This window comes from Nerophis lumbriciformis, linkage group LG04 (genome assembly GCF_033978685.3).
Source record: "Nerophis lumbriciformis linkage group LG04, RoL_Nlum_v2.1, whole genome shotgun sequence".
In the NCBI taxonomy this organism is placed as follows: Eukaryota; Metazoa; Chordata; class Actinopteri; order Syngnathiformes; family Syngnathidae; genus Nerophis; species Nerophis lumbriciformis.
The window spans coordinates 52,425,244-52,450,471 of record NC_084551.2 but is presented as its reverse complement, the minus strand read 5'-3'; the positions used below and the strand labels follow the sequence as shown (position 1 = coordinate 52,450,471).

General features: G+C 41.0%; 1 protein-coding gene across 1 annotated transcript in view; it reads right to left on the bottom strand.

Annotated features, from left to right (window-relative positions):
- capn7 (calpain 7) overlaps window positions 1-19,831 on the bottom strand; it is a 61,323-nt gene extending 41,492 nt beyond the window's left edge. Inside the window, exons 1-6 of the mRNA XM_061957080.2 lie at window positions 19,528-19,831; window positions 19,291-19,399; window positions 13,088-13,245; window positions 10,365-10,432; window positions 10,056-10,283; window positions 186-272 (exon numbers count right to left, since the gene is read on the bottom strand). Of these exons, the coding sequence (XP_061813064.1) occupies window positions 186-272; window positions 10,056-10,283; window positions 10,365-10,432; window positions 13,088-13,245; window positions 19,291-19,399; window positions 19,528-19,629 (752 nt within the window). The 5' untranslated portion in view covers window positions 19,630-19,831. The remainder of the gene's footprint in view (window positions 1-185; window positions 273-10,055; window positions 10,284-10,364; window positions 10,433-13,087; window positions 13,246-19,290; window positions 19,400-19,527) is intronic.
- Between the last annotated feature and the right edge of the window lie 5,397 nt (window positions 19,832-25,228).

The following is a 25,228-nucleotide window of genomic DNA, read 5'->3' as shown; positions in this document are numbered from 1 at the left end:
ACAATATATAATACCGCTACCACCAAACCCCGCCACCCTAACCCCGCCCACCTTAACCCCGCCCCCCTAATTAGAATGCTAACAATTGTGTCGCAGGCCGTTAAAAAATTAGCTGCGGCCCGCACTTTGGACACCCCTGGTTTAGAAGAATGCCGTCATGTATGGAATGAACGGAGTGGACTCACGAGAAAGGCACGGGAAAGGCGAAGCGCTCCTTGAGGTCCACGCTCATGAAGGGCACGTAGGCGATGCCGTTGATTGTCGACGTGCTCCTGCAAAAGAACGAGGACGTGATCATCAGCATCACAACCAATTCAGCATGAAACATTTCCCTAATGACAGTAATTATACAGCGCTTTACTCAGGACTGCAGTCTGTTAGATGGATCGTTAGAAGACTGTCTCATTTGCATAATTTGCCGTTGAACATATATTTTTTAAGGCCAACATGGGAGACTAAAAGTGAGCAAACAAATGAAAAGCAAAACAAATATATTTTTTTCTGTCGCTTTGTTTTGTGTTTTCATTCTGTGATACGTGCTCCAAAAGTGCCCATTAACATGAAAAAAGTCATTAGATTTGTCGTTAATTGCTTAAAAAAAATGTACAAAAGAAATCAAGGAGTGAAAAAAACACTGGTATTCCATTTGTTATATTTTTTTCTGTCGCTTTGTTATGTGTTCATCCTGTGATACGTGCTCCAAAAGTGTCCATTAACATGAAAAAAGTAATTAGATTTGTCGTTAATTGCTTAAAAAAATGTACAAAATAAATCTAGGAGTGAAAAAAACACTGGTATTACATTTATTATGTTGTTGTTTTTTAAATGCTTTATCAATCATTGCATAAAACAAACATAATTTGTCAATCAAATGCAATATTGTTAGTAAAATATATATTTTTATTTCATCATCATTATTTATAATACAGTTATCAATTCCATAATGTGTTTAAGTTTAATAAATGTAATATATTGCATGGCTGCAGAGCTCCACTTTTTAAAAATGTATTAAAAATAAGACAGATTTTGTCACATGTCAATACTGTTTTATGCTGCCGATGCCGATCACATGTAATAACGGCAAATGTTTTCATTTAATTATGATTTGACAGTGTAACAATCGCAATAGTTCCTACTAATACTCTTCACATACAATTGTTTGATCAAGACAATGTCAATAGGACTAAAAAAAGCAAAACCTACTATCCATTCCTGATTTCAATCCTTTGGTTTTTGCCCTCAAAATCCTCATGTGTTGAGGAATTTATTCCCCGAATTTGATGAACAAAAACTACAAAAATCGGATTTAGTGAAAGTAAAAATATTGATCTGCTCACTCTAGTATCGATTATATACTACCCTTGGTATCGAAACTACCGATGTATGGATCAATCCACCCTCCTGTTAAAGCTGCTTACTTTCTGCAGTTACAAACTTCCATTCAAATTTCTTAAACTTTACGAAGCACTTCTTTTGTCTAAAGCAGTGTTTTTCAACCACTGTGCCGCGGCACACTAGTGTGCCGTGGGAGATGATCTAGTTTCACCTATTTGGGTTTAAGATATTTTTTGCAAAGCAGTAATTATAGTCTGCAAATGATGTGTTGTTGTTGAGTGTCAGTGCTGTCTAGAGCTAGGCAGAGTAACCGTGTAATACTCTTCCATATCAGTAGGTGGCAGCATGTAGCTAATTGCTTTGTAGATGTCGGAAACAGCGGGAGGCAGCGTGCAGGTAAAAAGGTGTCTAATGCTTAAACCAAAAATAAACAATAGGTGAGTGTCCCTAAGAAAAGGCATTGAAGCTTAGGGAAGGCTATGCAGAATGAAACTAAAACTGAAATGGCTACAAAGTAAACAAAAACAGAATGCTGGACGACAGCAAAGACTTACTGTGGAGCAAAGACGGCGTCCACAATGTACATCCGAACATGACATGACAATCAACAATGTCCCCACAAAGAAGGATAAAAACAACGGACATATTCTTGATTGCTAAGACAAAGTAGATGCAGGAAATATCGCTCAAAGGAAGACATGAAACTGCTACAGGAAAATACCAAAAAAAGAGAAAAAGCCACCAAAATAGGAGCGCAAGACAAGAACTAAAACACCACACACAGGAAAACAGCAATCAACTCCAAATAGGTCAGGACGTGATGTGACAGGTGGTGACAGTACACCTACTTTGAGACAAGAGCTATAGTGATGCATAGTGGGTTATGGTCTAAACTCATATCCAACAATTGCGACAACGACTTTTTACTGTCAACTGAGTTTGGTTTTTTAATGATTTCTGCTGGTGGTGTGCCCCCGGATTTTTTCAACGCAAAAAATGTGCCATGGCTCAAAAGAGGTTGAAAAACACTGCTTTAAAGCACTCTTAGCGACTAGTTTAGCGATTGGCATGGCTTGTCTGCCCCTGTCTTGCTCTTACTCAGTGGGTAACATGTTGAACCTTGTCCTCCAGTGATAATATACTTAAGATACCGTAAATTCAGGACCAAACACCAACTTTTTTCCTACACTTTAAACCCTGTGGCTTATAAAACGGTGCGGCTAATTTATGGATTTTTCATAATGGGCATAATGTTTTGTGTTGAATAATTTTCTCTAAACCCGAGCACAGGACTGGAAGGGTGTGTTATTGTGCTATGGCGCCATCTTTTGGGTGAGTTCGCTCACTGCGGGTGTTGCGGGTTGGAAAATGTACTTCCTGTTTTAATGCTTTGAACCAAAAGTAAAACCGTCCACAGCGTTTCTGCTCAAAAAGAATCTTCATTCATCACTCCAAGCAACGTTTGCAAGTTTTACAATATATCTAAAGCTACTGGTTGGGGCGGTATAGCTTGGTTGGTAGAGTGGCCGTGCCAGCAACTTGAGGGTTCCAGGTTTGATCCCCGTTTCCGCCATCCTAGTCACTGCCGTTGTGTCCTTGGGCAAGACACTTTACCCACCTACTCCCAGTGCCACCCACATTGGTTTAAATGTAACTTAGATATTGGGTTTCACTATGTAAAGCGCTTTGAGTCACTAGAGAAAAAGCGCTATATAAATATAATTCACTTCACTACCCCATGTGTGTTGTCTGTAGGAGTTTTTTATGCAAATGAAGCTGGTGTCGTTAGCATCAGCTAATATGCTAACACATTTCCGAATGTCTGTGTTAGTATTGTTAACTTACAATGGCTTTCTTTTTGTATTGTTTCAGTTTCACAAATTCCTCAGTAAATTCACCAAAGCTTCACCGTGGAGTTATTGAGTAAGTTTAGCTGATTGGAGAGCGAGCTTCCACAGCTAATGGGTCCATGACGATGACTTCTGTTTTGTTTGATTAGCCGTTTTACTTTTGCGGTTTGGAAACAATTAACGTACGTAAATAAACAGTTACAAAATATTTCTGTGTAAATAACTCATTTCACAACCTATACATCTGCGGCTTACAGTCCGATGCGGCTAATATATGGGAAAAAAAGGTTTCTTCTAAAGTTCAGTGGGTGCGGCTTATATACCGGTGCGCCCTATTGTCCGGAAAATATGGTATTAGGGCTGGGCCATACTCGTTATATCGCGGGTTTGTCTCCGTGCGATAAAGAAAATGACTATATCGTGATATTCGAGTATACGTTCTCACGCAGTTGCTTTTAGCTGCAGGCATTACACTACAGGCTTTTCTCACTCTTTCTTGTCTCTCCTTCTCACAGAGACTAAAAACAAGCACACCTTCTTACATACGTCACATGCTGTCGCGTCATACGCCCTCGCTGAGCAGAGAGGTAGCAGCATGCATACTTGCCAACCCTCCCGGATTTTCCGGGAGACTCGCGAAATTCAGCGCCTCTCCCGAAAACCTCCCGGGACAAATTTTCTCCCGAAAATCTCCCGAAAGTCAGGCGGAGCTGGAAGCCACGCCCCCTCCAGCTCCATGCGGACCTGAGTGACGTGTTGACAGCCTGTTCACACATCCGCTTTACCACAATATAAACAGCTAATGATGGAGGGCGAGTTCTTGGTTTCTTATGTGGGTTTATTGTTAGGCAGTTTCATTAACGTCCTCCCAGCGCGGTAACAACACACAACAACAGTTTTCGTCTACCGTAAAGCAGTTCGTCTGCCGTAAACAGCAATGTTGTGACACTTTTAAACAGGACAATACTGCCATCTACTATACATGCATATGTGACCCACCCATAATGTGTCACATTTTTGTGTTGATTTATTTATTTTATTTTGTGGTTTGAATTCGTTTTTGGAGCTGTCATTACACATTTATCAGTATTCACATTGGTCAGTAGGGAACAGTAGGGCGTTTCTTCCCAATTGAATGCTATCACCTGCAGACCGGAAGTGTCTTGGCATTCTGATGAGCGCGACCAGTCTGTGAATAATTGAAACTTCCTGTGTGCTTTTTCCTCCTGTATAACAGGTTAGTTTTGGTGAATCAACTCACTGAATAATATCCATGTGATCTTTATAAGTTTAAGTACACATTCTGATGGTGGAGCCTAACTCTAAAGTGTTTGTGAGTTGTAGTTTGTATTTGTGAATGAATCCAGTGCACAGCTGCAGTAATCAATACAAAAAGTCGACGTGAGTGCGCAATGTTTATATAGGAACTTCTGATCCTAATTCAGACTCCCAAATTAGAGCTCCTGTTTTCTTATTGATTTTATAATGTATATTTGTATAATGTGTGTGTTCTGAAATAGTGACAGAGAATAGAACAAGGATGGACAATTCAACCCTTAACTCAACAATGAGTAGATGAGTGTTGTGTGTAAATAAATGAACACTGAAATTCAAGTATTTATTTTATATATATATATATATATATATATATATATATATATATATATATATATATATATATATATGTAATAAAATATATATATATATAGCTAGAATTCACTGAAAGTCAAGAATGTCTTATATATATATATCTTAACCACGCCCCCCGCCCCACCCCCGACCACGCCCCCAACCCCCAGTTAGGCAGTTTCATTAACGTCCTCCCAGCGCGGTAACAACACACAACAACAGTTTTCGTCTACCGTAAAGCAGTTCGTCTGCCGTAAACAGCAATGTTGTGACACTTTTAAACAGGACAATACTGCCATCTACTATACATGCATATGTGACCCACCCATAATGTGTCACATTTTTGTGTTGATTTATTTATTTTATTTTGTGGTTTGAATTCGTTTTTGGAGCTGTCATTACACATTTATCAGTATTCACATTGGTCAGTAGGGAACAGTAGGGCGTTTCTTCCCAATTGAATGCTATCACCTGCAGACCGGAAGTGTCTTGGCATTCTGATGAGCGCGACCAGTCTGTGAATAATTGAAACTTCCTGTGTGCTTTTTCCTCCTGTATAACAGGTTAGTTTTGGTGAATCAACTCACTGAATAATATCCATGTGATCTTTATAAGTTTAAGTACACATTCTGATGGTGGAGCCTAACTCTAAAGTGTTTGTGAGTTGTAGTTTGTATTTGTGAATGAATCCAGTGCACAGCTGCAGTAATCAATACAAAAAGTCGACGTGAGTGCGCAATGTTTATATAGGAACTTCTGATCCTAATTCAGACTCCCAAATTAGAGCTCCTGTTTTCTTATTGATTTTATAATGTATATTTGTATAATGTGTGTGTTCTGAAATAGTGACAGAGAATAGAACAAGGATGGACAATTCAACCCTTAACTCAACAATGAGTAGATGAGTGTTGTGTGTAAATAAATGAACACTGAAATTCAAGTATTTATTTTATATATATATATATATATATATATATATATATATATATATATATATATATATATATATGTAATAAAATATATATATATATAGCTAGAATTCACTGAAAGTCAAGAATGTCTTATATATATATATCTTAACCACGCCCCCCGCCCCACCCCCGACCACGCCCCCAACCCCCAGTTAGGCAGTTTCATTAACGTCCTCCCAGCGCGGTAACAACACACAACAACAGTTTTCGTCTACCGTAAAGCAGTTCGTCTGCCGTAAACAGCAATGTTGTGACACTTTTAAACAGGACAATACTGCCATCTACTATACATGCATATGTGACCCACCCATAATGTGTCACATTTTTGTGTTGATTTATTTATTTTATTTTGTGGTTTGAATTCGTTTTTGGAGCTGTCATTACACATTTATCAGTATTCACATTGGTCAGTAGGGAACAGTAGGGCGTTTCTTCCCAATTGAATGCTATCACCTGCAGACCGGAAGTGTCTTGGCATTCTGATGAGCGCGACCAGTCTGTGAATAATTGAAACTTCCTGTGTGCTTTTTCCTCCTGTATAACAGGTTAGTTTTGGTGAATCAACTCACTGAATAATATCCATGTGATCTTTATAAGTTTAAGTACACATTCTGATGGTGGAGCCTAACTCTAAAGTGTTTGTGAGTTGTAGTTTGTATTTGTGAATGAATCCAGTGCACAGCTGCAGTAATCAATACAAAAAGTCGACGTGAGTGCGCAATGTTTATATAGGAACTTCTGATCCTAATTCAGACTCCCAAATTAGAGCTCCTGTTTTCTTATTGATTTTATAATGTATATTTGTATAATGTGTGTGTTCTGAAATAGTGACAGAGAATAGAACAAGGATGGACAATTCAACCCTTAACTCAACAATGAGTAGATGAGTGTTGTGTGTAAATAAATGAACACTGAAATTCAAGTATTTATTTTATATATATATATATATATATATATATATATACATATATATATATATATATATATATATATATATGTAATAAAATATATATATATATAGCTAGAATTCACTGAAAGTCAAGAATGTCTTATATATATATATCTTAACCACGCCCCCAACCACGCCCCCCGCCCCACCCCCGACCACGCCCCCAACCCCCCACCTCCCGAAATCGGAGGTCTCAAGGTTGGCAAGTATGGCAGCATGGGTAGCATTAGCTGTGATGCTATCGGAGTGGTGCGAGTGGTAATACGAGATAAGGAAGGTGCGAATCTGGTAACAAATGAAGGAAGAATTAATGCCTAAGAAAAACAGCAGGGGGTACATCGTCTGGCGGTGGTTTGGCTTCAAGCGGGAAGATGTCGAACAAGTATGCGGCAAAAGCGTTGCTACAAAAAGTAGCACCTACTGCTAATTTGTAGCATCATTTGAAAAGTCACCCGCTAGAGAATGAAAAGTGCTTGAAACTCCGCATGTCAACATCTCCATTTGGTGCCATACCCACAAAATGCCAAAGCAACCATTTCCACATCAACACCGTATGAAAAAAAAAAGTAAACAACATCAGAAGGAGATAACGTCTGCAGGAACCTACCACATAGCGAAGGACATAAACTATTTGATTTCCTATTATGCAGCTCATTTTTATTTGACAGTTATTGAAATATCTTGTGTGACATCATGCACAAAAGTGCACTTTATTTGTTTTAAACTATTATAGTTGCGTTCTGTACAAAAAGTGCACTTTAATTTAGTGTTGTTTTGATGTCATCTTAGTGACATCATGCACAAAAGTGCACTCATAGCTTGTTTTAAAATGTCTCTGACAATCTTGCACTTTCTGTTTTGAAATGACATGAATGTTTGTGCCACTGCTTAATAACTGTTTAATAAATACACTTTTAGTTGTGATTTCCCTCTCTGCATGAAAGTTTAAAAGTAGCATATATTAATGCAGTATGAAGAAGAATGTTTTCATGTAGACACATAGAATCATCATACTGCTGTGATTATATGCATCAAGTGTTCATTCAAGGCAAAGGCAAAATATCCAGATATATGTCGTGTATCGTGACATGGCTTAAAAATATCGAGATATTAATAAAAGGCCATATCGCCCAGCCGTATATGGTTTGTACAAATAAATCCAGAGTCAGCCAGTTCTTTTGGATAACCTACTTTGACAAAAATCTGCGCTTCTTAATCAATACTAAAATGCATAATTCCCAAAAACACAAAACTAGTTTCTGGTAATTATAATATTCCTAATATTTCCATAATGTGAATGTGAGCATAACCTTAAATGTTTGTGAAATATCTGTCTGGAAATACCTGAAATTAACTTAATATTTTTTTTGCCTTTAAAAGACAGCCACGTATCTGCTTCTATCTTGAAATACACCACTTTTTACTAAACTTATTTTCACCTCATATGTTGCGAAATGTTGTGAAACTTTGCATCCTCCTTACATGGGGAGGTCGACACGTAGAGGGGGCGTGTCCTGTAAGACATCTACCAGTCTTTACATCCTACCAGGGAGGGTCAACATGGTACCAGGACATGATGACTGGTTAACAATCCCACCCCCACCTCACAAAGCAACTACCAGTCTTACAGGAGTCCATCCAGGGGTTAAAGGGGAACATTATCACAATTTCAGAAGGGTTAAAACCATTAAAAAGCAGTTCCCAGTGGCTTATTTTATTTTTCGAAGTTTTTTACAAAATTTTACCCATCACGCAATATCCCCCAAAAAAGCTTCAAAGTGCCTGATTTTAACCATCGTTATATACACCCGTCCATTTTCCTGTGACGTCACATAGTGATGCCGATACAAACAAACATGGCGCACAGAACAGCAAGTTTATAGCGACATTAGCTCGGATTCAGACTCGGATTTCAGCGGCTTAAGCGATTCAACAGATTACGCATGTATTGAAACGGATGGTTGTAGTGTGGAGGCAGGTAGTGAAAATGAAATTGAAGAAGAAACTGAAGCTATTGAGCCATATCGGTTTGAACCGTATGCAAGCGAAAACGACGAAAACGACACGACAGCCAGCGACACGGGAGAAAGCGAGGACGAATTCGGCGATCGCCTTCTAACCAACGATTGGTATGTGTTTGTTTGGCATTAAAGGAAACTAACAACTATGAACTAGGTTTACAGCATATGAAATACATTTGGCAACAACATGCACTTTGAGAGAGCAGACAGCCCAATTTTCATCAATTAATATATTCTGTAGACATACCCTCATCCGCTCTCTTTTCCTGGGGGTCTGGCGGCAGATTTCTTTGACTTTATCGTTGGAAATGCATCTGTTTTGAGTGTCGCAGGATATCCACACATTCTTGCCATCTCTGTCGTAGCATAGCTTTCGTCGGTAAAGTGTGCGGTACAAACGTCCAATTTCTTGCCACTTTCGCAACTTTGGGCCACTGGTGCAACCGTCCCTGTTCGTGTTGTTACACCCTCTGACAACACACCGACGAGGCATGATGTCTCCAAGGTACGGAAAACAGTCGAAAAAACGGAAAATAACAGAGCTGATTTGACTCGGTGATTGTAATGTGTTTGAGAAAATGGCGGATTGCTTCCCGTTGTGACGTCACGTTGTGACGTCATCGCTCCGAGAGCGAATAATAGAAAGGCGTTTAATTCGCCAAAATTCACCCATTTAGAGTTCGGAAATCGGTTAAAAAAATATATGGTCTTTTTTCTGCAACATCAAGGTATATATTGACGCTTACATAGGTCTGGTGATAATGTTCCCCTTTAACATGGTACCAGGTACCAGGACTGTCTTACAGGAGTCCATCCAGGGGTAAACATGGTACCAGGTACCATGACTCTCTTACAGGAGTCCATCCAGGGGTTAACATGGTACCAGGTACCATTACTGTCTTACAGAAGTCCATCCAGGGGTTAAAATGGTACCAGGTACCAGGACTGTCTTACAGAAGTCCATCCAGGGGTTAACATGGTACCAGGTACCAGGACTGTTTTACCGGGTTACGTCAGAAGAATTAGACTCCAAACTGCGTGATGGTATGTTGGCGTCAGGTTTTATGAGTCTGAATATTTTTGCAATTTTTAGGGCTTTTGGTGTATAGATACTTTTAGTCAGAATTTCATGAACAGTTTTTTTTAAGATGAGTCCCTAAAGTGATTAAAAAGCTATAATTACGGTCTTATTATAATGTGTTTATGAGGTAGTGATAGATGTATGAATGTAGAAGAAATGCTGTTTAAATAACTTTAGAAAACAATGTGGTGAAAAAGAAACTGAACAAAATTGGTTCACCTGAGGACCTCGATCTCCTCAGACGTGTAGCGCTGACCGTGGGGTTCGCTGGACTGGACCGGCCGGACCGGGTGAGGCTGCTGGCGGTCGTTGAGGGTGAAGTCAGGCCCGAGGGGAAAAAACTGACGGGCGGGTCCTGATGAGCTCGGCTTTGCCACCGAAGGCCCCGCCCGGTCCTGAGGCTGGGCCGGACTTAACTTGGACTGTGATTGTTTGAGACCTTCAGCGCTGATGGGACACAGTTGGACTTGGTTGAGGGACTTTGGTGTGCAGGAAAACACTGCGGGATCGTTCACTAGTGTGACGTACCGGTCTAAAGCCTGATGGGCCAACTGCTTCAGCTTGGTCTGAAGAGCCTGGTCAGATGTCTCGTTCGACTAAACACGTGAGAAGAGCATGAGTTAGAACATGTGTTGTAGAACAGTATGAGGAGGACATGTGGTGTAGAAGAGCATTAGAAGGACATATGGTGTAGAAGAGTATGAGGAGGACATGTGGTGTAGAAGAGCATGAGGAGAACATGTGGTGTAGAAGAGCATGAGGAGAACATGTGATGTAGAAGAGTATGAGTAGAACATGTGGTGTAGAAGAGTATGAGTAGAACATATGGTGTAGAAGAGCATGAAAAGAACATGTGGTGTAGAAGAGTATGAGGAGGACATGTGGTGTAGAAGAGCATGAGAACATGTGGTGTAGAAGAGCATGAGGAGAACATATGGTGTAGAAGAGCATGAGAAGGACATGTGGTGTAGAAGAGCATGAGGAGAACATATGGTGTAGAAGAGCATGAGAAGGACATGTGGTGTAGAAGAGCATGAAGAGAACATGTGGTGTAGAAGAGCATGAGAAGAACATGTTGTTTAGAAGCGCATGAGAAGAACATGTGGTGTAGAAGAGCATGAGGAGAACATGTTGTTTAGAAGCGCATGAGAAGAACATGTGGTGTAGAAGAGCATGGTGACAACATTTAGTGTAGAAGAGCATGAGGAGAACATGTTGTTTAGAAGCGCATGAGAAGAACATGTGGTGTAGAAGAGCATGATGAGAACATTTAACGTAGAAGAGCATGGAGGACATGTGTTGTAAAACAGCGTGAGGAGAACATGTAGTGTAGAAGAGCATGATGAGGACATGTGGCGTAGAAGAACACGAGGAGAACATGTGGTGTAGAAGAGCATGAGGAGAACATGTGGTGTAGAAGAGCATGAGGAGAACATGTGGTGTAGAAGAGCATGAGGAGAACATGTGGTGTAGAAGAGCATGAGGAGAACATGTGGTGTAGAAGAGCATGAGGAGAACATGTGGTGTAGAAGAACACGAGGAGAACATGTGGTGTAGAAGAGCATGAGGAGAACATGTGGTGTAGAAGAGCATGAGGAGAACATGTGGTGTAGAAGAGTATGAGGAGGACATGTAGTGTAGAAGAGCATGAGGAGAACATGTGGTGTAGAAGAGCATGAGAAGAACATGTAGTGTAGAAGAGCATGACGAGAAAATGTGGTGTAGAAGAGCATGAGGGGAACATGTGGTGTAGAAGAGCATGATGAGAACATTTAACGTAGAAGAGCATGGAGGAAATGTGTTGTAAAAGAGCGTGAGGAGAACATGTAGTGTAGTAGAGCATGAGGAGAACATGTGGTGTAGAAGAGCATGAGAAGGACATGTGTTGTAGAACAGTATGAGGAGGACATGTGGTGTAGAAGAGCATTAGAAGGACATATGGTGTAGAAGAGTATGAGGAGGACATGTGGTGTAGAAGAGCATGAGGAGAACATGTGGTGTAGAAGAGTATGAGGAGGACATGTGGTGTAGAAGAGCATGAGGAGAACATGTGGTGTAGAAGAGCATGAGGAGAACATGTGGTGTAGAAGAGTATGAGTAGAACATGTGGTGTAGAAGAGTATGAGTAGAACATGTGGTGTAGAAGAGCATGAGGAGAACATATGGTGTAGAAGAGCATGAAAAGAACATGTGGTGTAGAAGAGTATGAGGAGGACATGTGGTGTAGAAGAGCATGAGGAGAACATGTGGTGTAGAAGAGCATGAGGAGAACATATGGTGTCGAAGAGCATGAGAAGGACATGTGGTGTAGAAGAGCATGAGGAGAACATATGGTGTAGAAGAGCATGAGAAGGACATGTGGTGTAGAAGAGCATGAAGAGAACATGTGGTGTAGAAGAGCATGAGGAGAACATGTGGTATAGAAGAGCATGAGAAGGACATATGGTGTAGAAGAGTATGAGTAGAACATGTGGTGTAGAAGAGCATGAAGAGAACATGTGGTGTAGAAGAGCATGAGGAGAACATATGGTGTAGAAGAGCATGAGAAGGACATGTGGTGTAGAAGAGCATGAGGAGAACATATTGTGTAGAAGAGCATGAGGAGAACATATTGTGTAGAAGAGCATGAGAAGGACATGTGGTGTAGAAGAGCATGAGGAGAACGTGGTGTAGAAGAGCATGATGAGAACATTTAACGTAGAAGAGCATGGAGGACATGTGTTGTAAAACAGCGTGAGGAGAACATGTAGTGTAGAAGAGCATGATGAGGACATGTGGCGTAGAAGAACACGAGGAGAACATGTGGTGTAGAAGAGCATGAGGAGAACATGTGGTGTAGAAGAACACGAGGAGAACATGTGGTGTAGAAGAGCATGAGGAGAACATGTGGTGTAGAAGAGCATGAGGAGAACATGTGGTGTAGAAGAGCATGAGGAGAACATGTGGTGTAGAAGAGCATGAGGAGAACATGTGGTGTAGAAGAACAGGAGGAGAACATGTGGTGTAGAAGAGCATGAGGAGAACATGTGGTGTAGAAGAGCATGAGGAGAACATGTGGTATAGAAGAGTATGAGGAGGACATGTAGTGTAGAAGAGCATGAGGAGAACATGTGGTGTAGAAGAGCATGAGAAGAACATGTAGTGTAGAAGAGCATGACGAGAAAATGTGGTGTAGAAGAGCATGAGGGGAACATGTGGTGTAGAAGAACATGAGGAGAACATGTGGTGTAGAAGAGCATGAGAAGACCCACCGTCTTAATGCATAGCTCCACAGCCTGAGTGTAAAGTTCAATGGCTTCTTCATCGTTTCCCTTCTCGTCCTCTTCGAATGCTTGAGTGACCAGGAAGTGGGCGCGTTCGAGGTCTACCTGCTGCCGGGACTTCAGCGGGTCGCTCTTCTGCGCCTCGACTGGGGTTAAGGGTCAACAACAAAAGGAAAATGACTTTGCGGAGGTGAAAAAAAGGACTTCCAAAACCGCACCAGGGGCCGCCTTCAAATTGCAGCATTTGTTGAACTCTTAAAGAATAATCTTTTCTAGATCCTAGAAACAGTGTTTTGGTTCATTTTGAATGAAATGACATATCCCTAAAAGACTACCTTTATATTTGTCCGGTGATCTTTCAAATGCATTTTATGACAAAGCTGAAATTTAAAACAGTTTTGGAAAATATGAGCCTCTAAAATAATAGCACAGCACGGAAGAGCTGAGTAAAAACACTGGAATTATTTGTGTCCTCACACAGGACGCTCCCACGGCCTCACACGCGTCACCCACACACATAGTGTACCAGCACAGTCATGGAAAAACACGGTCAGGCATCCACCGAGAAAACACTTCCTTGTTTTCAAGTCTTAGGAGTGGAGCAGATGACAGTAAAAATGCTGCGACACACACACACAAACGCTGCAAATGTCAAAAAGACACACAAAGCTAGAAAGCAACTGCATGAGATAAATGCTGCAACTGCACAGAAGACACCACAGGTTAGCCAGGATACCAGGAAGTTAGCCAGGATACCAGGACGTTAGCCACGATACCAGAAAGTTAGCCAGGATACCAGGACGTTAGCCAGGATACCAGGACGTTAGCCAGGATACCAGGACGTTAGCCAGGATACCAGGACGTTAGCCACGATAGCAGGACGTTAGCCACGATACCAGAACGTTAGCCACGATACCAGGACGTTAGCCACGATACCAGGACGTTAGCCACGATACCAGGACGTTAGCCAGAATACCAGGACGTTAGCCAGGATACCAGGACGTTAGCCAGGATACCAGGACGTTAGCCAGGATACCAGGACGTTAGCCAGGATACCAGGACGTTAGCCAGGATACCAGGACGTTAGCCAGGATACCAGGACGTTAGCCACGACACCAGGACGTTAGCCAGGACACCAGGACGTTAGCCAGGATACCAGGATGTTAGCCAGGATACCAGGACGTTAGCCAGGACACCAGGACGTTAGCCAGGACACCAGGACGTTAGCCAGGACACCAGGACGTTAGCCAGGATACCAGGACGTTAGCCAGGATACCAGGACGTTAGCCACGACACCAGGACGTTAGCCAGGACACCAGGATGTTAGCCAGGACACCAGGACGTTAGCCAGGATACCAGGACGTTAGCCAGGACACCAGGACGTTAGCCAGGACACCAGGACGTTAGCCAGGATACCAGGACGTTAGCCAGGACACCAGGACGTTAGCCAGGATACCAGGACGTTAGCCACGACACCAAGAAGTTATCCAAGATACCAGGACGTTAGCCACGATACCAGGACATTAGCCACGATACCAAGAAGTTAGCCCGGAAGTCACCCTTTCCCAACTACTTTGGCACGTGTTGCAGCCATGAAATTCTAAGTTAATTATTATTTGCAAAAAAAAAAGTTTATGAGTTTGAACATCAAATATCTTGTCTTTGTAGTGCATTCAATTGAATATGGGTTGAAAAGGATTTTCAAATCGTTGTATTCCATTTATATTTACATCTAACACAATTTCCCAACTCATATAGAAACAGGGTTTGTAAGTTGTGTCTTGGATCAAAAATTTTATCTACTGCCCAAAACAACAATTCAAATCTGCCTGGTTAGGCTTTGTGTAGGTCACGTGTGCCTTCCTTAGGTGAAGCCAGGTTTACAGCTATGTTGTTACTATGCTGTTTGTTACTCATGTGTGCTATGTTGCAGCTATTTAAAATTGTTTTGTCAATTTGACCTGGCCTGAAATAAATTGGCCCTTTGAAACATATCTTTGTCTTTGTGTGTTGTATGTAGACCACAGTGATGCAAATGCATGTCAAGTTGATCAACAGATTGTATTATTCTCCAGTGCAATAACAGTACTGAAATGAAGGCTAAAAGGGCATTAATGGGAGATTTAAAAAAATAAAAAGAAAAGAAAAAGTAACTTAGTTACTTTTCACAGAAACGCATTACTTTTTGGTGTAAGTAACTGAGTTAGTAACTGAGTTACTTTTGAAATAAAGTAACTAGTAACTGTAACTAGTTACTGGTTTTCAGTAACTAACCCAACACTGCAGTGACGTGCGGTGAGGTTCATGGCTGGTGAGGCACTGACGTCAGATTTACAAACATATGAACCCTAGAGAGTATCTTATTCACCATTTGATTGGCAGCAGTTAACGGGTTATGTTTAAAAGCTCATACCAGCATTCTTCCCTGCTTGGCACTCAGCATCAAGGGTTGGAATTGGGGGTTAAATCACCAAAAATGATTCCCGGGCATGGTGCCGCTGCTGCCCACTGCTCCCCTCACCTCCCAGGGGGTGATCAAGGGGATGGGTCAAATGCAGAGGACAAATTTCACCACACCTAGTGTGTGTGTGACAATCATTGCTACTTTAACTTAACTTTACACATACAAACTGTAGCACACAAAAAAGCACATTTAATAAAAAAAAACTTATTATGGTCTTACCTTTACTTATAAATGAAGTCCATGCGCCGCTCCTTTTGAACAAAAGCATCGATATCTTGTTTATATAAGTCTTCCTTATCTTTCTTCAGTTTTAAAAGTCTCTCTGTCTCGATAGAGATCTTCCTTAAAGTATTACCTCCTGCTTCGATTGAAAGTCCAGTTTAGAAAACTGTTTTATTTTAGATATGTAATCCTCCATGTTAAAAGTCCAGGCGAGAGGAAAATATAAACGATCGCTGCTAACTGTTGCTGCTTGTTGTCACTTCTTCTGCAGCCGTGTAGTCGCAAGAATGATCGCTGCGATCACTAGCGCCCTCTACCACCAGGAGGCGGGATTACTGCGAGCCTCACACAGTGCGTCTTCGCAGCCGTTTTATGATTGCTCAGCACAAGAAATACGTTACGCACATACAGTCGTTGACAAAATACACTGTACATTATATACCTCAGCTAACTAAACTATGGAAATGTCTAATATAATTCATATAGCAATACGGTCTCACTGCACAGCAGGCCAGCAGTTAGCCGAGACATTGCGCAATCCACGGTGAGGCACAACTGGCTGCTGACTCACCGCAAGTCTCTTCTCAGTATTTGAACGGCAAATGTGAAAACTCTGCGATTTTGAATAAAAATAATCTAAAACTGGTGAAGTTAAATGGAAAATAACTTTATAGTTTAATCACTGGATACATATAATAAATTAATAAATTTTTTTTCTTTCCATGTTGGCACGTGAGGCCCTGCCTCACCTGCCTCCCCTGACTGCAACACTGCAATAAAGATCTACCTACCTACCAACGTTCATTTGTATAGACCAGGGGTCTGCAACCTGCGGCTCCAGAGCCGCATGTGGCTCTTTAGTGCCGCCCTAGTGGCTCCCTGGAACTTTTTCAAAAATGTATGAAAAAAGAAAAAGATGGGGGAAGGCGGGGGGGATTTATTTTAGTTTTAATAGAGTTTCTGTAGGAGGACAACATGACACAAACCTCCCTAATTGTTACAAATCCCATTGTTTTTATTAAACAAGCTTCTCTGATGAGCGTATTTGGCGAGCGCCGTTTTGTCCTACTAATTTTGGTGGTCCTTGAACTCACCGTTGTTTGCTTACATGTATAACTTTCTTCAACGATGCCAGAGAAAGACGTGTTTTATGCCACTCATTCTTTGTCTCATTTTGTCCACCAAATGTTTTATGCTGTGCGTGAATGCACAAAGGTGAACTTCGTTGATGTTATTGACTTGCGTGGCGCGCTTATCAAGCATATTTGGTCATGACTGCAAGCTAATCGATGCTAACATGCTATTTAGGCTAGCTTTTTGTACGTATTGCATCATTATGCCTCACTTGTAGGTATATTTGAGCTCATTTAATTTCCTATGTCCTCTGTGTATTTGATTTATATCTGCATTTCCCATGACACATTATCTGTATGTAATATTGACTGCATTTCCGATAGATGTTTGTGTGCCATGTTGTTCCAGACCACAGCAAACAAGGGATGTCCCAATCCGATATTTGGATCGGATCGGCTGCCGATATTTGCCAACGCACCGATTTAAATAATACATTCCACTTTTCTGCTGCTCCGTAACTTCCGTTCCGCATTTTCCAGCACACCTTCAACACATCCACACGTCTGTGAATTCTCACGCAGTTGCTTTTAGCTGCTGGCATTACACGACAGGCTCTTCTCACTCTTTCCTGTGTCTCCCTCTCACAGACAGCAAGTGCACCTTCTTACACACATCACATACTGTCACGACATACGTCACATACTGTCACGTCATACGTCACATACTGTCACGTCATACGTCACATACTGTCACGTCATACGTCACATACGTATACGCCCTCCCCGAGCAGAGAAGTAGCAGCATGGCTAACGTTAGCTGTGATGCTAGCGCAGCCGTGCGAGCAACGCTCCCTCTAAGGTGCTCGCCTGTGCAATTGCGCACTGTTTAAGCGTCCTCTGCGCATAGCAAATCTATGCCACGCACAAAATCAAATAAAAAAATAAGCGCATAACAATTTTCGACACACGGACACGACAGAGAAAACAGTTTTCGTCATCATTGTTCAAATATTGTGACGTCTGTTGAGACGCTTATCTCCATTCGGTGCCACACGTCCACACCATCAAAATGCTGAGGCAAAACTTTCCACATCAACACCGTATGAAAAAATTTGTGATTTTTTTAGTTGTGATTTCCTTCTCTGCATGAAAGTTTAAAAGTAGCATATATTAATGCAGTATGAAGAAGAATGTTTTAATGTAGACATACAAGCCTTGAAAGAAAATGTTGAAAATCAAGACTACATTTCCTGCAAATGGGTGCATTTCTACCTTATATTTTAACTTTAGATTTATTCTCATATCAAACTCTTTTGGCTGTCTTTTTGACACTTACATCCGGCGCCCCCCTCCACACCCTGGATTATAAATAATGTAAATAATTCAATGTGATTATCTTGTGTGATGACTGTATTATGATGATAGTATATATCTGATAGTATATATCTGTATCATGAATCAATTTAAGTGGACCACGACTTAAACAAGTTTAAAAACTTATTGAGGTGTTACCATTTAGTGGTCAATTGTACGGAATATGTACTTCACTGTGCAACCTACTAATAAAAGTCTCAATCAATCAATCAAAACACATAGAATCATCATACTGCTGTGATTATATGCATCAAGTGTTCATTCAAGGCTAAGGCAAAATATCGAGATATATATTGTGTATCGCAATATGGCCTTAAAATATCGCAATATTAAAAAAAGGCCATATCGCCCAGCCCTAGTTCAATGATGCCATTTCTGTTTGTCATGTATAATTTTGTCTATTTTGTGTTTATCCTTGAATAAACAGGTCAGTTTCTTGTTACCAACCATTGTGTATTATTCAAACTCACCTAATTCACCTGGCTAGTTGTTATCAAGAGTACTAAAACCCTTTTCAACATGATTCTGACAACTATGTAGGCTAAATAACTTTAAACTTTAATACATGCTCGGATAGGCCAGTATCGGTATCGGATCGGAAATGCAAAAACAATATCGGTATCGGATCGGAAGTGCAAAAACCTGGATCGGGACATCCCTACAGCAAACGTAACCCAGCTTGCATAGATTGTTATAAATCCATTAGAAGAAGACAGCCCGTCATTTCCTTTAACTTGGACACACATCTATACCTTTGGCCATTCTGAGCCAGTAATTTCCAGGAATTATCTCTCCTTCTAAGAAGCCTGCATTTGATTAATGTTTTCCGATGTCAACATTTCTGTCAGCGAAGATTTGTGTCAGCCTCCGACACAGTCATTTTGATAGTAGGCTAATTTAGCTAATATAGACACTTACATCATGTGTTGCCTTCATTATATCACTTATAAAAGGCTTTTTATTTTTTGCGGCTCCAGACAGATTTTTTTTTTTTTGTATTTTTGGTCCAATATGGCTCTTTCTACGTTCTGGGTTGCCGACCCCTGGTATAGACTTACACGCATTGTGGAGGGTCTGCACTCTATCCAAGTACTCATTGACTTTGTCCTGGATTCCCTCCAGTTTGGAGCCTGCCATGCCGGCATAGATGAGGGCCTGGGCTGCCTCCTAGAGCAAAGAAGTAACAGTTACGTCAAACGTGTGACGTCACTACAGGTCAGATTGATGGATGGTCCAAAAGTGACCCGGAAGCATATCGCAATAGGAAGAGGTAGCTCGCCGTCGTAATTACTCACCTTATAATAAAAGACGGCTTCGTTATACTTGCCATTGTGGTCATACGTGACAGCTGTTTGGGCAAACCTGACAGCGTCGAGCTCCAAAGCTGTGCTGTCCATCGCCACGCAACTTGTCGGAACCAGCTAACCGCCCCCAAAACACACTCTTAATGGCTCTTACTTAGAGCACAGACACTTTCAGAAAACACAGCAACATAATGGCGGCCGTCCGTGAGAATTAATCGAATCTAATGTCCGGTTTAAGTCATTGCTAGTCACCGCTTTCCGACAGACGTCCGCACTGTCAAAAACAAGCATAGTGTTTCCGGGATTGCAGTTCGCGCAGGCGCAGTGGTGACGTCAGGTGGACCCAAACGTAAACATCTCACACGTAACCGCAGCATTGACTGATTGACGCGAGAAATTGGGCCGCCATCTTGAAGCGGTGACGAGTAGCCGGCGAGCAGCCTAAACTGGCAGTCGACGGGTAGAAAACAAAGATGCCGGGCTGGTGTTCAGCGTTTTCCTGCTCAAATGAGCGGACTGTTGAAAATAAGTAAGATTTAACATTAACGTACTGTTGGTTGTACAAACCCCGTTTCCATATGAGTTGGGAAATTGTGTTAGATGTAAATATAAACGGAATACAATGATTTGCAAATCATTTTCAACCCATATTCAGTTGAATATGCTACAAAGACAACATATTTGATGTTCAAACAGATAAACTTTTTTTTTTTGGCAAATAATTATTAACTTTAGAATTTGATGCCAGCAACAAAGAAGTTGGGAAAAGTGGCAATAAATACTGATAAAGTTGAGGAATACTCATCAACAGAGGTGGGTAGAGTAGCCAGAAATTGTACTCAAGTAAGAGTACTGTTACTTTAGAGATTTATTACTCAAGTAAAAGTAAGGAGTAGTCACCCAAATATTTACTTGAGTAAAAGTAAAAAGTATGTTGTAAAAAAACTACTCAAGTACTGAGTAACTGATGAGTAACATACACACACATATCATATATATATATATATATATATATATATATATATATATATATATATATATATATATATACACACACACACACACATATATACATATATATATATATATATATACATACATTGATATATACAGTATATAATTTATATATATATTTTTTTTGCCGTTTTTGTTTACATGTTAATAGTGTTTTAATGAATATACGTGCATGTTTAACTCATATAGATTCCTTTCTTTCATGAAGACAAGAATATAAGTTGGTGTATTACCTGATTCTGATGACTTGCATTGATTGGAATCAGACAGTAGTGATGACAAACGTCCACGTTTTCAAATTGAGGAGAAAAAAAGTTCCTCCTTTCTGTCTAATACCACATGAAAGTGGTTGGTTTTTGGCATCTTATATGTCCAGCTTCCATATTCGTTTTTATACACTTTACAAGAAATACATTGGCGGCAAACTCCGTAGCTTGCTAGCTTGTTTGCGCAGGCTTTCGGAGACTTTTATTTTGAAAGCGCATGCGCGATGGAGCGGCACTTTTATTGTGAAGACAGGAACTGTGCAGTCAGTCTTTAGGCTTTTGACGGGGTGTACGGTTGAAATAAAAAATGGTCTTTTTTCCTTCACACTTTTGATTGATTGATTGGAACCTGTATTAGTAGATTGCACAGTACAGTACATATTCTGTACAATTGACCACTAAATGGTAACACCCCAATAAGTTTTTCAACTTGTTTAAGTCAGGACATGTGACCCCTGGCTCTGTTTGATTGGTCCAACGTCACCAGTGACTGCATCTGATTGGTGGAGCGGAGTGAACGTCACCAGTGACTGTATTTGTTGAAACGCAGGCACTATGAAGGTCTGTCTGACAGACCAAAACAAACAAAGCGTGCATTAACAGATCGATAAAAATTAGTAGCGAGTAGCGAGCTGAATGTATATAAAAGTAGCGGAGTAAAAGTAGCGGAGTAAAAGTAGCGTTTCTTCTCTATAAATATACTCAAGTAAAAGTAAAAGTATGTTGCATTAAAACTACTCTTAGAAGTACAATTTATCCCAAAAGTTACTCAAGTAGATGTAACGGAGTAAATGTAGCGCGTTACTACCCACCTCTGCTCATCAAACACTTATTTGAACATCCCACAGGTGAACAGGCAAATTGGGAACAGGTGGGTGCCATGATTGGGTATAAAAGTAGATTCCACGAAATGCTCAGTCATTCACAAACAAGGATGGGGCGAGGGTCACCACTTTGTCAACAAATGCGTGAGCAAATTGTTGAACAGTTTAAGAAAAACCTTTCTCAACCAGCTATTGCAACGAATTTAGGGATTTCACCATCTACGCTCCATAATATCATCAAAGGGTTCAGAGAATCTGGAGAAATCACTGAACGTAAGCAGCTAAGCCCGTGACCTTCGATCCCTCAGGCTGTACTGCATCAACAAGCGACATCAGTGTAATTTTTGTTCCATTAATATTGTTCTCACTCCATAAAGTGGCGTCATACTCCATACTTTGACAGTGACGTCACAATTTTGAATGTTCCTGTCACGACCTCATCTTTGTGCTCTGCTTGCCGCGCCTCGGGACGCGCCCACGGCCGCGTCACACCCACATGCCGGCAAGGCTGTGGGCGATCAGCAATCAGCGCACCTGGACCTGATGAGAGGGAGCTGTATAAAGGACCAGTGGACCCAAGGATCGATGCGGTAACTTAGTTTCTCAATGGTGTACCGTAAGCCTTCTCTATCTTGATGCTCTCTGTTTTCCCTCTGCGTTTTCCCTCCGTGCCTGACTTCCGTGTTTGTCCTCCCTCATTGCCCTCCCGAGCTTTGCCCTTGGTGATTCTTCCGTTGAGTTCCCCTGTGGACTTTGGACTGCCTTCTTTGATCCTTGACCCTCGCCCGGACACGGACCTTGTCACTCCTCTCCTGCCCTGGACCACCTGCCTGCCCCACGGACTGCCTCGTTCCTTCGCTCTCAACACTTGGTAACACACACTTCAGCTAACTACACACACAGCCTCACACACACACACACACACACACACACACACACACACACACACACACACACACACACACACACACACACACACACACACACACACACACACACACACACACACTCTCTTGGGTTTTGACACTCTCCATTTCCTTAGTTTAGTTTATTAGTTAGTATTGTTTAATATTATATATACCGTATTTTTCGGAGTATAAGTCGCACCGGAGTATAAGTCGCACCTGCCGAAAATGCATAATAAAGAAGGAAAAAAACATATATAAATCGTACTGTGAAAAACTATGAAAAAAAAACTGCGACTTATAGTCCGAAAAATACGGTATTGACTATATAAATATATAATAAATTATTGAACATTACCGCCCCCTGGTGTCTGAGCTGTCATCTCCCCTCTGTAAACATAACAATTCCCTCGCCTAAAGAACTTCAATTGTAGCACAAGAGCATATTGACAATGCAGAAAAAAAATACACAAATAACTAAGCATTAAATGTATATAATTCCCACAAATAGGGTGGTATAAAACAGTTCAAAGTATAATAACGAGCCTGTCTTTTAAACGGCTCTTTGAAAGGAATGGCTCCCCCTTCCAAGAGCTATAAATCCCATTTTTTGGGGGGATTGCAGTTCGCACAGGCGCAGTAGCGATGACCGTGAACCTACATGTGACGTTCAAGTGCAATTGGAATCACAAACAAACTGCCTCAAGTTGTTGCTCGGATTGAATAAAATGACAAAACTTTTCTTCTACATATAAAAAGTGCAACATTAAACAGTTTCAAGTCAACTCAGCCTCAGATTAACTTTTCTTTCCCCACCCAGCCTTTAACCCTGGTGACTTTCACTCAATCTTCATGTTTTTTGACAGAAAAATCAGTTTATCCCACATTGTCTGCAGAAAGAGCAGACCTGCTTGCAGTTAAAATGTCTCCAGGTAGTGCCTGGCTAACTTGGCAGTAAGAGGATATATGGGCTCATTGTTCTTCCACCATAGAAGTGGGTCAAAATCTAGCTTTTAATGCAATATGGTCTTAAATCTGCTGCTATAGAAACACCAACGGCATTTGTTATTGCTTTAGCCCTGTCTGACTCGCCGAGGAGAGGCTGCTTGAATGCGGTGTTTGCACGACGCTCGTCTTTCTCTTCGTTGAAGTGATGTTCACTTGGGGGTGGTGACGCTTCAAATGGGTTAGCATGTTTGATGTGTTGGCAGAAGCATGCCTTACCCCCGTCCTCCATTGTTGTATCGCACCGCAAAGCCGAAGTGTTCCCAAACGGGAGATCTTAACGAGGCAGAAGGGTCTTTCAGCTCAGGTTTTACATGTTGTCGTAACGCGGTCGCTGCTAGCATGCCGTGTGTTGTGCATTGTTTACACAACGTGTGGTGCGCTACTTAATATGTCCGTGTGGAAACTCGTTCGGTACACCTCCGAACCGAACCGAAACCCCCGTACCCATACTTGCCAACCCTCCCGGATTTTCCGGGAGACTCCCGAAATTCAGCACTTCTCCCGAAAACCTCCCGGGACAAATTTTCTCCCGAAAATCTCCCGAAATTCAGGCGGACCTGAGTGATGTGTCGACAGCCTGTTTTCACGTCCGCTTTCCCACAATATAAACAGCGTACCTGCCCAATCACGTTATAACTGTAGAATGATCGAGGGCGAGTTCTTACTTTCTTATGTGGGTTTATTATTAGGCAGTTTCATTAACGTCCTCCCAGCGCGGCAACAACACACAACAACAGCAGTCACGTTTTCGTCTACCGTAAAGCAGTTCGTCTGCCGTAAACAGCAATGTTGTGACACTCTTAAACAGGAAAATACTGCCATCTACTGTACATGCATATGTGACAATAACATCTAGGGCTTTTGGAGAGTGCAGTGCACAACTGCGCACACAACAAGGAGACGAAGCAGAATGCATCATCAGAGAGGGCGTTCAGCATGATTAGAAAAACAGTGACAGAGAATAGAACAAGGATGGACTTATTTCTAAACATTTCTTCACAAAAAAAGAAATCTTTAACATCAATATTTATGGAACGTGTCCACAAAAAATCTAGCTGTCAACACTGAATATTGCAATGTTGCATTTCTTTTCACAGTTCTTTTTGACAGACATTTCAGTAAGAAACCTGAGCTTGTGCTTCACTGAGTTTATGAACTTACATTCATATTTTGTTGAAGTATTATTCAATAAATATATTTATAAAATATTTTTGAATTGTTGCTATTTTTGGAATATTTAAAAAAAAATCTCACGTACCCCTTGGCATACCTTCAAGTACCCCCATTTGAGAACCACTGGTATATATGATAGTATATATCTGTATCATGAATCAATTTAAGTGGACCCCGACTTAAACAAGTTGAAAAACTTATTCGGGTGTTACCATTTAGTGGTCAGTTGTACGGAATATGTACTTCACTGTGCAACCTACTAATAAAAGTCTCAATCAATCAATCAATTCCTACATTATATATCAATATATATCATCAATACAGTCTGCAAGGGATACAGTCCGTAAGCACACATGATTGTGCGTGCTGCTGGTCCACTAATAGTGCTAACCTTTAACACTTCATTTTACTCATTTTCATTAATGACTAGTTTCTATGTAACTGTTGTTATATTGTTTTACTTTCTTTTTTATTCAATAATTTTTTTTTAAATTTATTTATC